The sequence below is a fragment of the Anticarsia gemmatalis genome, chromosome 2, assembly GCF_050436995.1.
Source record: "Anticarsia gemmatalis isolate Benzon Research Colony breed Stoneville strain chromosome 2, ilAntGemm2 primary, whole genome shotgun sequence".
Taxonomy (NCBI): domain Eukaryota; kingdom Metazoa; phylum Arthropoda; class Insecta; order Lepidoptera; family Erebidae; genus Anticarsia; species Anticarsia gemmatalis.
Window position 1 is genome coordinate 11,113,989 of NC_134746.1, and position 17,067 is coordinate 11,131,055.

At 40.5% G+C, this 17,067-nt stretch overlaps 1 protein-coding gene across 1 annotated transcript in view; it reads left to right on the forward strand.

The window, feature by feature from the left end:
• Nucleotides 1-15,238, forward strand: part of poe (E3 ubiquitin-protein ligase-like protein poe) — a 45,328-nt gene extending 30,090 nt beyond the window's left edge. Inside the window, exons 63-97 of the mRNA XM_076132338.1 lie at nt 106-222; nt 305-408; nt 505-649; nt 961-1,152; nt 1,616-1,790; nt 2,048-2,182; nt 2,265-2,364; nt 2,548-2,767; nt 3,079-3,272; nt 3,495-3,601; nt 3,783-3,952; nt 4,521-4,661; nt 4,760-4,860; nt 5,249-5,358; nt 5,748-5,875; nt 6,173-6,382; nt 6,875-7,024; nt 7,110-7,191; nt 7,272-7,409; nt 7,607-7,804; nt 8,208-8,398; nt 8,774-8,962; nt 9,283-9,451; nt 9,734-9,969; nt 10,421-10,541; nt 10,627-10,901; nt 11,177-11,311; nt 11,582-11,740; nt 11,894-12,076; nt 12,377-12,525; nt 12,784-12,913; nt 13,120-13,295; nt 13,581-13,721; nt 14,025-14,214; nt 14,477-15,238. Coding sequence (XP_075988453.1) covers nt 106-222; nt 305-408; nt 505-649; nt 961-1,152; nt 1,616-1,790; nt 2,048-2,182; nt 2,265-2,364; nt 2,548-2,767; nt 3,079-3,272; nt 3,495-3,601; nt 3,783-3,952; nt 4,521-4,661; nt 4,760-4,860; nt 5,249-5,358; nt 5,748-5,875; nt 6,173-6,382; nt 6,875-7,024; nt 7,110-7,191; nt 7,272-7,409; nt 7,607-7,804; nt 8,208-8,398; nt 8,774-8,962; nt 9,283-9,451; nt 9,734-9,969; nt 10,421-10,541; nt 10,627-10,901; nt 11,177-11,311; nt 11,582-11,740; nt 11,894-12,076; nt 12,377-12,525; nt 12,784-12,913; nt 13,120-13,295; nt 13,581-13,721; nt 14,025-14,214; nt 14,477-14,701 — 5,586 coding nt within the window. The 3' untranslated portion in view covers nt 14,702-15,238. The remainder of the gene's footprint in view (nt 1-105; nt 223-304; nt 409-504; nt 650-960; nt 1,153-1,615; nt 1,791-2,047; nt 2,183-2,264; nt 2,365-2,547; nt 2,768-3,078; nt 3,273-3,494; nt 3,602-3,782; nt 3,953-4,520; nt 4,662-4,759; nt 4,861-5,248; nt 5,359-5,747; nt 5,876-6,172; nt 6,383-6,874; nt 7,025-7,109; nt 7,192-7,271; nt 7,410-7,606; nt 7,805-8,207; nt 8,399-8,773; nt 8,963-9,282; nt 9,452-9,733; nt 9,970-10,420; nt 10,542-10,626; nt 10,902-11,176; nt 11,312-11,581; nt 11,741-11,893; nt 12,077-12,376; nt 12,526-12,783; nt 12,914-13,119; nt 13,296-13,580; nt 13,722-14,024; nt 14,215-14,476) is intronic.
• The last annotated feature ends 1,829 nt before the right edge of the window (nt 15,239-17,067 follow it).

Sequence of the window (17,067 nt, forward strand, 5' to 3'; positions counted from 1 at the left end):
ACGTTAGTTGAAATAAGTGCGTGATCACCGTATAGCTTTTTTTTGTATATACTGAGATTAAAAGGAGTAGAACTAAAGTTAATCTTATGCTGTCTTTTTTATTAGAATTCTGCTGACTGGCCCGAACGCGAACGCAGCGCTGAAAATGACGCCTTCGCGTCTGATGGATCTAAGTTCCAAGAACAAAGAGTGGGACCGCTTGTGCAACAGATTTTGAAACAGGTATACATACATACGAATCCAATTATGAAAAAAATATTTTACGATGTTATAGATAGTGCTATAATACTTGGTTTAATTTCAGGTGTCACAAGACGAGTTGAGAATGTTCGTGAAGGCGTTCTTGTTGGAGACCAACTCTACGGCTGTTCGCTGGCAAGCACATGCCCTGCTACTTGCTATTTACAAGTACGTATTCTGTCCTCAAAATTAGTCAATATCTTATTTGTTACCAAGTATTTTCTTATTCTGTTAGATACATTGCGTTTGTTTTTTCAATTTTAGCAACTCTGCCCAGCCTGACCAAGCGTCGTTAGTATCTTTGTTGTGGGCCATCTGGCCGACGTTGCCGCAGTACGGACGCAAGGCGGCTCAGTTCGTTGATCTACTCGGTTACTTCACACTTAAGACACCCAACATCGATACTGAGGTAATATATTTTATGTCTTATGTACTTTTCTTGAGCTTCGCTATAGACTAGAGTTTCGACTGCGTTCTATGTGCAATGCAGACGCCACGATAACGTGATCCAGACAAATCAACGTTACTCCGTACCCTTGTAGTTAAAATAACGCTGATTATACTGACGTTGATCCAGTCGAAATTATATTTAAGAAGAGTTCAAGAGAATGCAGCGTTTTATAGAAAAAAAAAAACCGAGAGAAAAACACCTAGTTGACTCATATACTTTAAAATACAATAACAAAAACAACATTACACACAAAGTTTTCCTCCATACAGAAGTACGTAGGCAGCGCAGTGGAACTCCTGCGCAACCAGAACCAGTTACTCTCATCGCACGGTAACGCGGCGCTGTACGCGGCGCTTGGTTCCTTCGTGGAGCTAGACGGGTACTACCTCGAGTCGGAGCCCTGTCTCGTGTGCAACAACCCCGAAGTGCCGATGGCGACCATCAAACTACCCACTATCAAGGTTGGTTTGTACTAATCACGTATTAACTTGTAGGCTACATTAATAATTTGTTGAAAAAGCATACTTTTGTCCCCAGGATGTTCATTTAAAGCTGTATTGTAGCTATTTATAAAATAATTATCTGTCTTTTGCCTGTGATTTTCATCAACATCTTTAATCTAGGCTAGAAACATTTTTAGTCAAGAGAAAACTAGAATCCATTCGTAGTACTCGTAAACTCAGTAGTTACCAGAGTTCATGATTGTCTTATTTATTTATTTATCGTCTATAATGACTATCAATGACAAGATTTGTCTTTTCGTCACACACCTTAACTTAAAAGACTGTCAAGTGCAAAGTTAGCACTGACTGAAAACGAGAATAGGAATTAGTTAGCGACATTTTACCTTAAATCTTTATTATGTGAACACTTTATACATTCTAACCTTACTAAATGAGAGCTAAACACACTACCCGCACGCAGATCGACTCGAAGTTCACGACGACCACGCAGATCGTGAAGCTGGTCAACAGTCACATGATCAGTCGTATCAACCTGCGCATCAGTGACATCAAACGAAGCAAGATGGTGCGGACTATCAACTTCTATTATAACAATAGAACTGTGCAGGCTGTGCAGGAGCTTAAGAATAGACCAGGTAAGCTAATGTTAATTTTCTCATTGTGATTTAATACAATGCAGGTATTGAATTTATGTCATTGTGGTCTTTAAAATATCGGCCTTTCGAAATTTCCGGAATTCACATACTGTACGCTCAAGGGTGTTATTATTTTTAATAAGCAATATTCATGTCATTATGGTTTTACATAATACTTTAACATTTTATGTGCACTATAGCGATACTGTAAATACATAATTATTCATGACATATTTCTTTCTTGTGTGTTTGTATAGGAATGTGGCACAAAGCTAAACGCGTGCAGCTACAGTCAGGACAATCTGAAGTGCGCGTAGACTTCCCCCTGCCAATCGTTGCTTGCAACCTTATGATGGAGTACGCTGACTTCTATGAGAACCAACAAGCCACAGGTATTATTTCATTTCATCGTCATGCAAACGACCTAGCTGTTATATAAAAGGCCCAGTAACTAATCCATATACCAAATTGCAGGTGAATCCTTGCAATGTCCTCGTTGCTCGCAGTCTGTGCCCGCAAACCCTGGCGTCTGCGCCAACTGCGGCGAAAACGTCTTCCAATGTCACAAGTGTCGGTAAGTGTAACTTCAGAATATATAACTCTTATTTGTCTAGGAAATTTCTTTCATAATAAATTGACCTACCGTTTTCAAATTCATACCGTTAAGTTAACTATACATAATTATCTAAGTTTAAGATCTAAAATGTTTTGCCGCTATTTATGTATCTTGTTATATCATTATTAATTCGCTTTTCAGTGCTATAAACTACGACGAGAAAGATCCGTTCCTGTGTCACGCTTGCGGTTTCTGCAAGTACGCGAAGTTTGACTACACGTTGACAGCGCGGCCGTGTTGCGCCGTCGATACTATTGAGAACGATGAGGAACGCAAGAAGATGGTGCAGACTATCGGTGCGTTGTTGGACAAGGCTGACCGAGTGTACCGCCAACTTGTTGCTAACAAACCTGTGCTAGAGGTAAGTTAAACATAATTGAGTAACCTATGATAACTGTTAATGTAACAGTAAATTAAGGTAATATCCTTGAAGTTGGCAGCACTGTAACAGCCTGGCGATTAACTCCAACAGCGCTACTTACTATAGCTCGACCAATGCATCACCAGAAGCAAAGTACACTATGGTTAATTGGAAGTTTCCACTTTTATTCAAGTACTTAATACATATACTTGAAACCTGTGGATTCTGTAATAACGAGAAATGTAAACCTTCATTCTTTAATCGGTTTCAATGCATATTACATCATACTAACCTTTAGTTTGTTTCAACAGTCTCTGCTTCACAAGATAAGCGAACACCGTCTAGAAGGTCGCGCGGGTGACGAGAACAGCAACGCGAGCAACACGTCATTCAGCGGCGCGCAGATCAACCGCGTCATTCAGACGCTAGCTCACAAGTACTGCGTCGATAGCAAGGGACACTTCGAGGACCTCTCCAAGATCATACAGAAGGTGCTCGCTTGCAGGTAATTGTAATTTTTTTCACATAAATGTTTTTTTTTTTATGTTTACTTTATGATACGTATACGGGCGCGTCCGTGTACGTAGTCTAGAAAGTGCCAGCATTTATTTTTGAATAGTTAAGAATAAGAGATTGAGGGCCCTTAGATACACAAGCAAGATTATTTTAAAAAGCATGTTTGTAACCTAAGCCTAATAACCTACTTGTTCATTTATGTTGTATTCAGGAAAGAGTTGGTGTCATTCGATCGATCACAGAGCGAGCAAACAAAGGGCGACACTTTGCCTGTGTACGCTGGCCTGCTGCAGAACTACGATGGGGAAGTTACTAAAGGTAATAACGACTATTTCATTAATATTTAACTACGTATTAAAGATATGTCTCTTAAAGTTAATGTGCCTGGTCAAAACACTACGATAAGTTGTCGTATATTCATTTCATCATACGTCTACTTTCAAGTGAAGTCTTCTGATGTTGACATTTTTGCATCTAAATTCTCATTTTCCTTGAACAGTGAGCACAGATTCAGGCGGTGGTTGTTACGGCTGCGCGCTGGCGTGTGCCGAGCATTGTCTAACACTGCTCCGAGCTCTAGCGTCTCAAGCGGAACATCGCACGCGCCTGTGCCGCTTCGGCCTCGTCCAGGAGCTAGTGCAGCACAACCTTCACCGTGGTACGCCACAGGTAACTGTAAGAAACAATACTTTATTATCTTTGAGTGGAACCTGTGTGGACTAACAAAACAATTTGTGTATAACATTTTATATTATGTATTTTGCTTTGTAGTTTCAATACTAATGTTAATACTAAAAACATGTTATTTGTGTAGTAATGTGTTGACTAAAATCTTGTTATTTATGTTTTGCGTAGATTGAACCAATTTTTGCATCATTATTGTTTATCACGCCTTCTACTTTGTTAATTCGTTTTGTATACACCGCATTTTATAGTTTACTTAACATGGCAATTTTTATAATTCTACTCTCAAACAAATTATTACTTGCAAATCAACGATAAAGATAATTTTTTTATTGTCCGCCCGCGACCAAGGCCGATGTAAGTCGGTCAAAACGTCGGGTAACAAATAAGGTATCGTAACCTTTAAAATTCTCATCGCATTTAAGACCCGTATAGCATTTTAGTATGATACAAGCCGCGTTAGTTTACCTACTAAAAGATTAGTAAATTTGCTCTTAAATTCGATACTACCTTAGATTTTCAGAGTGGATTTTTAATACAATAATGTTTGTAGTGTCAAGAGGAAGTTCGCGCTCTCATCTGCTTGGTTACTCGCGACAACTTGCCAGCAACTGAACAACTGTGCAATCTGCTATCCCAACGAATCACCCTCTCGCTCATGGGACACGCCGCATCACAGGATCATAACAACTCTGTAAGTATTTACTAGGAAAAATAAGTCTAGTCTATATTGACATACGGTTCATATTCAAAATGGTTTGAGTGTTTATATAACGTTTTACTTTGTCACAGGTACGGCCACTGGTGTTGCTTCTCGGCTCATTAGTGAAAGTTCAAGATTCTGTAGAATGTTGGGAGGCAAGACTCCGGTGTATTGTGAAGTTATGGGTTTGGTAAGTAGCATGTATCAATTCATGAACTATCAGTTTTAAGTAGTGTTGTAGTTCTAAGCTCAACGTTATGGGGTAGATGACTATCAGTCAAATCAACGTCTCTTTATGAAATGCCAAAAATACATTTTAGTAAAGGAATACGAAATAGTGACGTCACAGTTTCGTATTTTTGTTGGTATCAAATGAGTGCTTAATAAAATGTTTCAGTCTGTAGTAATAACAATTTCAATATTATTTACTAGCAAAATTACATAGCCTGGGCATTTTATATGAACCTTTTACGAATTCGTAAGTTAAATATTTTTTCGTTTACCTAGTCAACTACTCGATTGATCGAGAATAATCTTGCCCAAAGGAATGTTATTCTCATTGATTGTAATGTTATTAGGTGTTGCCCTCAACTGACGGAAGTAGCAGGCATCGCGCCCGCTGCTAATACCATACTCAAAGAAGAAGCTTTAGCTGGTATTCCGGGTATCAACTCATCGTCCCCGAATTGTAAGTATCTTGACAGATTATCATCACAATATTTAACTACTCAGGTTTATCAGCAATTTTCCGCATTAGCGTATACATACGTATACGTATTCTTATATTGATTATCTCTTGACTAAAAAGTAAAGAGAATACACCTCTAACTTCTTTCTTAGAGGAAAAGAGGATGTAAAATGTCAGTCACATTGTTTGTGGATACACCTCTAACTTCTTTCTTTTAGAGGAAAAGAGGATGTAACAAATTGTTTGTTTTTGCTTTGTATTCTGCGTGTCAATAGATTTTAAACTTTAAAATCCATTGGCTTAAATATACAAATGTGATGTTGGCATTGCACTGTAACGTGCATTAGTTAGAATACTAACACGAGTCGCAGTCCTGTCGTGTCACACAGCGCATCAGTTCGCGCTGCAGCAGGTGGCGCTGCCGTGCCTGCGCTACATGCAGCAGCTCATGGCGCCCGCCACGCCTGCAGCGACCGCGCCGCCCGCCGAAACTGAACCACCTAAAGATAATACCAAGGTTAGTGAACTTTGAAACCAATAACGACTCCATAAAGTATGTGTAATTTTTTTTCAGCTTCATAGAATAAAGCTGCGATATTGAAGCCTTCTGATAACCACCACTCTTCAACTTGTATTTCTGATTGTGGTTTCGGCTAATACCCATACCCATTTAGAATAAATCGGTTGTATCGGTTTTACAGTTACAATTTTGTAAATTCATATTTACAAAACTATTATCAAAAACCAAGACTTTCTATGAGAAATAGATATTTAATACCACACAATAAATAATATTATATTTTTCTACGTTTAGGAGGGTGGTGGCAGTGGAACAGTGATAGTCAGCACCGCAGCAGTATCGTCCGCTGGTAACGTAGTAGTGGACCTAGCGGCGTGGCTGTCAGGTGGCGTGCCGCATGAGAAGTGGCGACGACTGGCGGCACCGCGTGAGGCTCCCGCCGCACCGCCCTCGCACAGGGATGCGCATCTCGCGCATAAGTACCTCGCCAAGTGGAGGGAGAGGGTATGTTTCCTGACAATTTTATAATTACCATAACATATTTAGGATTTCCCTTTAAATATTGCTATAAACAAACAATATTTATTAATAACTAACTGACCCGCGCAACTTCGCTTGCGTCAGTTAAGAGAGAATGTGTCAAAATTTTCCCCGTTTTTGTAGCATTTTTTACTGGTACTCTGCTCCTATTAGTCGTAGCGTGATAATATATAGCCTTCCTCGACAAATGCGCTATCTAACATTGAAAGAATTTTTCAAATCGGACCAGTAGTTCCTGAGATTAGCGCGTTCAAACAAACAAACTCTTCAGCTTTATAATATTAGTATAGATAATACTTTGTTAAATGCGTGCACGCTGTGCGAGCACGTACACATCAACATTTACGCGTCTAGCACTAATTTTTAAATACAAAGCTAGATGGACTCAATATTGCAGCCGTTAACTATTGTATTATATTTTATATTATTCCCTAGACATATTACTTTTGTCCACAGACTCTCTTGTCTCACGGTATGAGACCATTAGCGTTAGAAGACGGCGGATGGCTACGACCAGTAATGTTCGACCCTAGTTCACGCATCGCTCGCGACACTGCCTGCCAGATGGTCAAGTCTCTCTGTGATTCCTACGAAAGAACTAAAGCTGTAAGTAGCCCTTGAAAATGAGCTTTAAATTGAATTTTAAATGGTAATGGTGTTATTTTATCGTGGATATTTGTTTGTTTATTAGGTACTGATTCTTCTGACCAGCTTCTTGCCTGAAGTCGGTACTGCCGGAGAGGCTAGTGAGCAATTCCTACAACTTTATCAAAGTAAGTTATCTATGCTGATCTTCTCTGTGATTACGACAAGGCTAGTTATTCCACAACTTATAACCATTTTTTACTTATAGCTCTGGCTTCTGAAGCACCATGGAAACAATTCCTTGCTTTACGCGGGGTCTTACAACAGATAGCTGACCTGATGACCAAGGAGATCGAACAACTGCATCGTCTGGAAGAAACAACATTAACGTCAGATCTTGCGCAAGGTATGTAACATTATCATTATAGTAATCTAAGGTACCAAAACTTAGATAACTAAATTAGTAGATTTTTGAGGAACATAAATTAAAGTGACGTTTTAGTGTGAACTAGGATCTAGAATTTGATATCTAGTAAAGATGTAAAACGTAATATGGCGTATATATCACATGTCGGTTGCTATAGTTGTAATTTGAATGTCCAGGCTACGCCCTGAAGCGTCTGACGGAGCTGCTGGCCATGTTCCTGGAGGAGAGCGGCGCGCGGCGCACGTACAAGGGGCGGCTGGTGGGCGCCGTGCTGGGCGGCTACCTGTCGCTGCGCCGCCTCGTGGTGCAGCGCACGCGCCTCACCGATGACACGCAGGAGAAACTGCTGGAGCTGCTCGAGGAGATGACCACCGGTAAGGACATACATTAGTTAACTATTTGATGCAGGTGTCTATTATCAGTTCCGCACACCGTTTGGTATATCTGTTAGAATCTGTTTGATATGCTACGTATGGTGCGGAAAATCTTACCTGTCTTTGTTACTACATAACTTTCGAGGTGAGCCTTTCCTTGCCACGTTAGAATATGGTTCTAGTGTGGTGTTCGATTAACATAACAGCCGTGTAAAAAATAAATATAAGTCAAAATTTTGGCTTATAAAGTAACTCGAATTTTTATATAAAGGCTACTTAATTGTGGCGAAGTATGACCAGATATCCTAGAAAAAAAAAAGATGGATATTATCCAAGGATTTCCCAAGTAACGATCACAAAAAGTTCATACAAAAATATCAACATCTCTTTCATCTTATTATAGGTACGGAAGCAGAAACGGCAGAGTTCATGGCGGTTTGCATTGAAACGGTGCAAAAGTACCCGTTACACGACTACCGCACACCCGTGTTCATCTTCGAACGACTCTGCTCCATCATATACCCTGAAGAGAACGACGTTGGCGAGTTCTTCCTCACGCTGGAAAAAGATCCGCAACAGGAGGACTTTTTACAAGTAAGTCAAATTTCCAATACAATCTTTTCCGTAAACAGTACTATAATAAAATTCCTACACCATTTCCAAATCCGTTGGCTGCGGCTACTCAAACTTAAAATGTTTCTTAAAATTCTTCTTAATGTTTCTTAAGTTTCTTCTTCTTAAAATGTAGAAAATTCTTTCTGACTTAATATTTAGTAGATGTATTCATAAGGCATCTGTGTTCATCAAAATTAAGATGAAGTAGCGGAATAATTATAAAATGAATCATGTTTACAACGATATCTTTGTAAAGTTACTATGACAGGAAAAACACAGTTGATTTATACGTATCCTCAAAAAATAACGTTTCAGTACAATAATGATTATTTAAATCAAAAATCTTTTCCACAGGGTCGAATGTTAGGTAACCCATACTCATCTTTAGAGCCGGGTATGGGTCCACTAATGCGTGACGTAAAGAACAAGATCTGTACGGACTGCGAGCTCGTAGCGCTGCTGGAAGACGACAACGGCATGGAGCTGCTCGTGTGCAACAAGATCATGTCGCTCGACCTGCCTGTTAAAGAAGTTTATAAGAAGGTTCGTATTATATGGATTACTTTCCAATAGATTCATATATTTGAGTATTATTATGATGAAATAGAGCTGTGTCCCTCCAATATGTAATAAAAACATTCCTTGTGATTTGGTGATTATCATCTTCTTCTATTTGCTAGCGTAAGAGCGTGCAAGTGTACGCTTGCGGAAGTATGAACTTGCACGCTTGAAAACAGAATTTATTAAAAACATCTGGCGATTAAGACAGACCATAGCAATTTTAAATAACGTCAAAGAATGTGTAATACTAAAAATTATAAATAGAATAAACGAAGTATGTAATAAGTTTGTATTTTGTAAAGGTCTGGTGCACTTCCGGCGAAGGTGTAGACGCAATGCGCGTAGTGTACCGTATGCGTGGTCTACTCGGCGACGCGACGGAGGAGTTCGTTGAACGACTCACACAAGCCAACGCTGAAGCTGTCGACGACGAACAGACGTATCGTATGGCTAACGTGCTCGCTGACTGTGGTAAGTTTACAATGCCTATATTATCTTTTACAGCAATATTTGTTTTCGAACGTATATTAAATACATAAGAGCACAAGCGACGCAGTCCTAAAGAAGACGGTGAGCTTTCATTCAGTCTATTACGATTCATTGACTACGTCTCTTATTGTAATTTTTACGCGTTGTTACTATGTTGAGATACAAATGTTAACTGACACGTACTATACGTACGTACGTGAGAATTTGGACTGAGGATATTGTTGTTGTTACATAATAGTATAATGAATTTTTCGTATCGTTCAGGTGGTATCGAGGTGATGCTGCAGCGACTAGCAGCTATACAACGCGTGGGATGTGCACGTGCATTATGCGGCACGTTACTGCGGCTAGTGTCTCTGTGCACGAGGGTGCGGCGCTGTGTCCGAGTACTGACGCGTGCTAACACTCGCGCCCTGCCCGTGTTGCTGCACGCGCTCCACCTCGCCGCGCTTGATGAGAAGGATATGCCGCGCGCGCAACTAGTCTACCAGCTGCTTGAGGTACTCATGCTTATACACACAAATACACAAATGAAAGCACGTATTTTCTCGTGTGCATGTACTCACACACACACGTATATGTGTGAGCATCATATTTTATACAGAACTAGCTGACCCGCGCAACTTCGCTTGCGTCACATAAGAGAGAATGGGTCAAATTTTTCCCCGTTCTTGTAACATTTTTTCTGGTACTCTGCTCCTACTGGTCGTAGCGTGATGATATATAACCTATAACCTTCCTCGATTAATAGGCTATCTAACACTGAAAGAATTTTTCAAATCGGACCAGTAGTTTCTGGGATTAGCGCGTTCAAACAAACAAACTCTTCAGCTTTATAATATTAGTATAGATTATCCCACCTCACTGAAGTACTCAAACATAATATATATAAAATGACTCAGAATGTACAGACAGTATACGCCAGAGAACTTAGAGTCCAATTTGTTACAGATTATGGAACGCATTCTTTCCGTAGCAGCTAGTGAGAGCCTCGAATCCTTCCTACAGTTCTCTCTCACATTCGGTGGACCGGAATATGTACAAGCTTTACTCAACTGCACGGAATGTCCAGGTAAAAATTATCACTATTTTTCTTATTCTATATGCGTTTTGTGCCATTTACAGCCACTTTTATACATTTATTTTGATATCTACAGGTATTCGCAACAACTCTGTGGCTCTAGGCCACTTAACCCGCGTGCTAGCGGCTCTAGTCTACGGCAACGATCTCAAGATGGCCATGTTGGTGGATCACTTCAAGCCAGTACTGGACTTCGACCGACTGGACTCTGAACAATGGACCGAGGAAGAGTTCCGTATGGAACTGTTCTGTGTGTTCTGCGCTAATATTGAAAGGAACTCTATTGGAGGAACGCTTAAAGATTATCTCATATCGCTCGGTATCGTGCGAGATGCGCTGGATTATATAGTGGTAAGCGTAGATGTATAACTTGCAGCTTACTTCCTTTTAGTCTTTTTCAAACCCCATATTTCAATATATGGACCGTAAGCTGTATCCAATAGTTCACACGGATTTTTCTTTTGACGCCTGCCTATTTGTCAATATCGGTTTGACCTAGCATAAAGTAACTGATTCAAGCATAATGCTATGTAATTTAGTGAATGTGAGCTGACAAACTATCTATAATTTGAGACTAACGTCAATCTTGTCTAATTATCTAATTATCAAAATGTCTCGTTGTTTAGGAACACGCTCCATGCGTGAAGCCAACGCTGGTGTGCACGGATTCGGACGAACTGAAGGAGTTCATCAGCCGCCCGGCACTCAAGTACATCCTGCGCTTCCTTACCGGTCTCGCCGCTGATCATGAACCGACACAGGTTTGTACCAGTTCTATATAGTTTTTTTAAGTTAATAGCTACAGAACACTTCACATCTGACGACCGCTACCGCTTTATTATTAAGACAAAGACAAAAGACGTGACATCATTTTATTATAAAACACGCTCAAAAGACATTTTACATTATTAGTGCTCGTACTAGTCTTCTGTAATAGAATTTCAGATTAATTACAAAGTCCATCTTATGCGATTACAGTCTATACAGCTACGTTATATTGATTTAAATACTAAAATATTCTTTTGTTTTAGATGTTGGTGTGTGAGAAAGTGATTCCGATCGTGCATCGTTTGGAGCAAGTATCGTCTGGCGAGCACGTGGGCTCTCTTGCCGAAAACCTGCTAGAAGCACTGCGCTCTCAACCGCAGTGTGCTGCTAAAGTACAGCAAGTCAGGGACTTCACTAGGCAGGCAAGTGAAAAATTTACATTTTAAAAACATTACTCACTAATTAAGAAGTCAGACGTCCAATACGTATGAAAGCTTATGGTTGATTATGCCCCCGTACCTTCCTTTTAATCTTAAAGAAATGAATAGATTAATGAACGTTTCACTATGATACAGGAAAAGAAACGCTTGGCGATGGCAGTCCGTGAGCGTCAACTCGGCGCACTGGGCATGAGGAGCAACGAGCGCGGCCAGGTGACGGCGCAGTGCTCGCTCACGCAGCAGGTGGCCGACCTCGCCGAGGAGAACGGTGCCGTGTGCTGCATCTGTCGCGAGGGATACAAGTACCAGCCTACCAAGGTGGGAAATTAATAGATAGTTATTGTTCTATTGAAAATTAAAAGTCATTGTAGCGCATATCAAGGAAGCTTAAGTGCTAAATAACTGTAAAAGAGGTAAACAGTAGAACTTGTATTATTATAATGTTTTGAATTCGGTTGCTTTTAATGTATTGACACGTGAGATCACGGAAAATTTTGACTTAATCCAATGGCACAGTTTCCAACCCAAGCTTCAATATATTATTTATAAACTTTGTAAAGTGGTGCAGTATATTTGTTATATACTTATTATTTTTAATTTTGTATGTGTATTGTGTAGGTGCTCGGTATCTACACGTTCACGAAGCGCTGTCCGGTAGAAGAGTACGAGGTGCGCGCGCGCAAGACTTTAGGCTACACGACTGTGTCACACTACAACATAGTGCACGTTGAGTGTCATATGGCTGCTGTACGACTCGCCCGTGCTAGGTAAGTGCTCTTTGAATAGTATTAAGTTATAATTTGCAGAAAATTCGTATATTCACTTACGTATAGCCGTGTATCTCTGTCATTGTAGATATTATAAAGAGGTGACAGTGCAAAAAAAATTGTCTAGTTAAAGACCTCCTAAAAAGAGGTCACTTGTCGAAAAACATACCATACAAATCGTATTTTATATTTTTTCATTATAGTATTCAAAAGAATGAAGTCCATGTTTCTATAACAATTATGCATGTGTTCGTGTAGGGATGAGTGGGAGAGCGCAGCGCTACAGAACGCGTCGACTCGTTGCAACGGTCTGCTGCCGCTGTGGGGCCCGCACGTGCCAGAATCTGCCTTCGCTAGTTGTCTCGCTAGACATACTACGTACTTGCAGGTATGTACTATTGCAGACATGAGTGCTAACTCTAATTTTGGATGATATAATTTTGAAGTAAATTTTTTGCTATCCATCTTTGTTCAACTTTGTTCAGCCCACTTTCACCCACTAAGAATGATGGTCCCTACTGTTCCATAAGTCGATCTGTGTTTAGTTTCAATTGTTAGTATCTATAATAAGTTTCTTGGTCGTGTGTGGTGTAGGAGTGCACGGGTCACCGCGACATCGGGCACACGTGCACGCTGCACGACCTGAAGCTGCTGCTGCTGCGGTTCGCGCGCGGCCGCACGTTCCACGACGACACGGGCGGCGGCGGCCCGCTGTCCAACATGCAGCTCGTGCCCGCGCTCGTGCACATGGCGCTCTACGTCATCAACACGTACGTACACACATCACACGCTGCCAATATTCTGTACTTATTAATAAAGAAAAGTTACTGTTTCTGCCAACGTATTTGATGTTACAGAGACCAGAGTTGAGCTTTTTGATCGAGATCACGATTGAGAATTTCCACAAATAAAGAAGCCAACTTAACACTGAGGCTTACTATAACACTTTTGTAGTCCGACATAGTTATAGCTTATTTTGACGCACTTATTTTATGAACAGGTATGTCATGTATACGTGCACGTTCGCAAATTCTTATTATGTGTTTCATATGCAGGAGCCGTGTGTCTGCGCGAGAGGCATCGGCCCTGGAAGCTGCGTTAGCATGGGCTCCGGCGCGACTGTTGGAGTCTGCGCACGACGCCGAGGGACCGCTCTACTTCATCACGCTCATGCTCATGCTGTACCCGCATGCTAAGTAAGTGTATCGATATTTTACCTTTTTTCCATTGAACTATTTTACCCGGCAATTTCAGGACGTCCCACAATTTGTTTACTACTAGCAACTAACTTTTGACATTTAAAATAACTGGAAAAAATTTTTTTTTCTTGCTAAATACCCTAGAGGCGTTATCTGTTTTTCCCGTTTTTTTGTCGATAGGTGTTCGAAAATGGATAGACAGATAGTGGTAGTACATTGCTCATAGGAGTTCCAAAATGCCGTTTTTGGACCTATTGTTGTACATAGCAATGTTCTAACACCTTACTATTTTCTACCTAGGTGGCGTTCACTGAAACTGGACATGTTGAAACGGTTGCTAGTGATCGGTCACGTGCGAGCCATAGCGCCGGGCGGCCCCGCCATGCGCGCCATCCCGGCCGAGCACCGGGCGCCCAAGACCTGGGCCGACTACAAACCTTACGCGTTCTTCGTCACTATCATCGACCAGCTTTATACTGTCATGTTTAAGGTATGCGCTCATGAAAATGTATTTTTTCTTGATTCTAGGTGTAAATTTTATTATGTGCATCCCGCATTATATGGCAACGAAGTTTGAAAATTTATTTAAATAGTAGGTAAAATGAATTACGTATATTATCAAACCACACGGTTCCAGTAACATACTAAAAGGTTGCGTGGAAAATGAAAGATCTTATGATCTTTTCCTACCAAATAAAAAATCTTTTCCGTTGTCATTTGATGAAATGTATTGACATTATTTTTGTTTATAGAACGTGACTGCAACAACGGTAGACCAGTGGCCGGTAAAACTCGCCGAGTATATCCGACACAACGACGAAGCGAACGGCAAAGCGGCCGAGCGCATAGTCACTACCCTCACCGACGAGATACTGCCCTGTGCTTCCTTCGCGGAGTTCTGCGACGCCGCCGGCTTCCTAGAGGACATCCCCGAGCCCGACAACTTCCTCCAAGCACTCATTGAGGAACAACCTTGAGACAGGCCTTTCGTGCCGCACTGCCTTAGTTACAACGGGTGCATGGCCTGCTAAATCTACAGTAACACGATCACACACAGATACCAGTCACTCTTTGAACAGTTTGCAGCTGTTGCGGCCAACATTCAGCGCAATTGTTCAATCATTGACTAGTCGAATTTTACAAGTTTTGCAATTTTAATATTCAAATTTACACATATTATATAGCATTCCTCACTTCGCGTAGTTATGGCTCAGTATCTTAACGCTTTGTATTGCCAAAAGATGATTTAGATAATGGTGTCGTGAGACGCGATTAACACTGATATAGTTCATACAACAAGGCCATGTCACTCGCAGGCGACGCGAACACATCCCTTCACTGTCGGCTCGAGGCCCTTCCAAACATATTTAGAGATTATTATTAACACAAATAAATGCTTGTAGAGTTAAATTATAAATTATTCTATTATCTGTATCCACTAACAAGATTTCGGTGCTTCAAATATTGTAATCGCGGTTTTTTGTTTCTGCAATAAAAATAGCTTCTGCTTCAAATACGTGTTTTTTTCATATAAACACCTTTCATCACTCTAGCAAAATGTACCTAAAACTATTTATAAAATGATATTGATTCAACCTCTAAAGTTAAAGGATAAAGGAACTGACCATAGCCGCAGTTAAACCGCAAATAAAACAAGACTGAAATGCAATTTCAGCTTATTAAAGGACCAAGGCTAATCCCGGCTTCGATATTACATCTCATAAATAACATTAATCGGAAACATCTTCATAAAAATCGAAATTTGCATCCGCCTTTAAAAAAAACAAAAACGGCAAAAAATACTGTTTACAAAAGTTCAGGTTAATGAACTCGCATCATCAATCCTGTCTTACCTTCACGAAATACTACCGGCCACAAAGAACAACGGTTGTTAAAGATTTATTTATTTTCTTAAGGGTTTCCGATTGGCAATAAATCATGAGACCGCTTTAGGAAAGTTCGGTAGTTTTATGGTTATTAAAAGACCAATTATTTGTATCATCTCTCACCTTCATCAATATTTTCATGCCCGACAAGAACAACGAGCCTTTAATTTAAAGGCAGAAATCATTTATAATGAGGTAGGTACATAGATACTTTACGTAACTATATAAAGCTTATAGCTACAGTCATTGTAGACAAGAACCATTATTACTTAAACCGATCTTGAACTCGATAGTGGCAAAATAACCGTGTATCAATTGATCTACTCCATTAAACCGTATCTATCTGACCTTACTGAACAAATTCAGAAAAAAATACAGTAAGCACCGTTGCGTCTCATATACAAGTATCGTTACAAAAACATATATCAACCGAAACAAGCTGCATCAACAAGATAATCGCGTCAATCAATCTTACTTTAACTACCATTGTCACATGTACTTGACCGTTTTTTTATTCACGTTAACTGAATTTTCGTTATAGCACAATTACTTGACAATGTGCGCTAATCTTGTGTTTCGCAAGTGTCGTGACTTCTGATGTGTAATCGCGGGCGGTAGATGGCTGGTGATGGCGTCGTGTGATGCGCGTGGCTGTACAGCTGTACTTGTACACTACTCTTAGAAATGTGGCTCGGTGTCAAGGGCAGACGATGAGCTTTGTCACGCTTGTGACAGGTGTTAGTGCACCGACCTACATACCTGACGCACGTGACTGAAACAGTAAAAGCTTCGAGTCATTGTAGACTGTATCTTCTACAGTTAGAGAATTCTAGACATTCGTCATCAAACAATTCAACACATAGAATAGCTCTTTACAAGTTGTCAAGTGGCAGTGGGCAGGGCACATAGCTCGCAGAACCGACGGCCGTTGGGGCAGAAAGGTTCTGGAGTGGCGACCACGAACCGGGAAACGTAGTGTTGGCAGGCCCCCCACAAGATGGACCGACGACCTGGTAAGGGTTGCCGGAGTCCGATGGATGAGGGCGGCCCAGGACCGGTCCTATTAGCGCTCGATGGGGGAGGCCTTTGTCCAGCAGTGGACGATTCCCGGCTGAGATGATGATGATGATGATAAAGTTGTCTAGTAAATAACGACTCCTATGTATTACGTCTACCTGTAAGTTCATCCCTTAAATCACACTAACGAACATTTATGCCTACGCTTATTTCTAATTCAAGCGCGGTGAGTCGCTAATGACTTCCGCGGTACTTATTACAAAATTAGGCTTTGAATAGTAGGTACTATAAAGTAGGCATTTAAACCAATACTATACATAAAACAGCGTAGCTTTGTTCCTTCATTGATCTAAAATCCCTATTATGTTTAATGACCTCCTAATACAAGACAATATGGAACATTAATAAAACGTTCTAATACTACGTTTGACGTACTAATA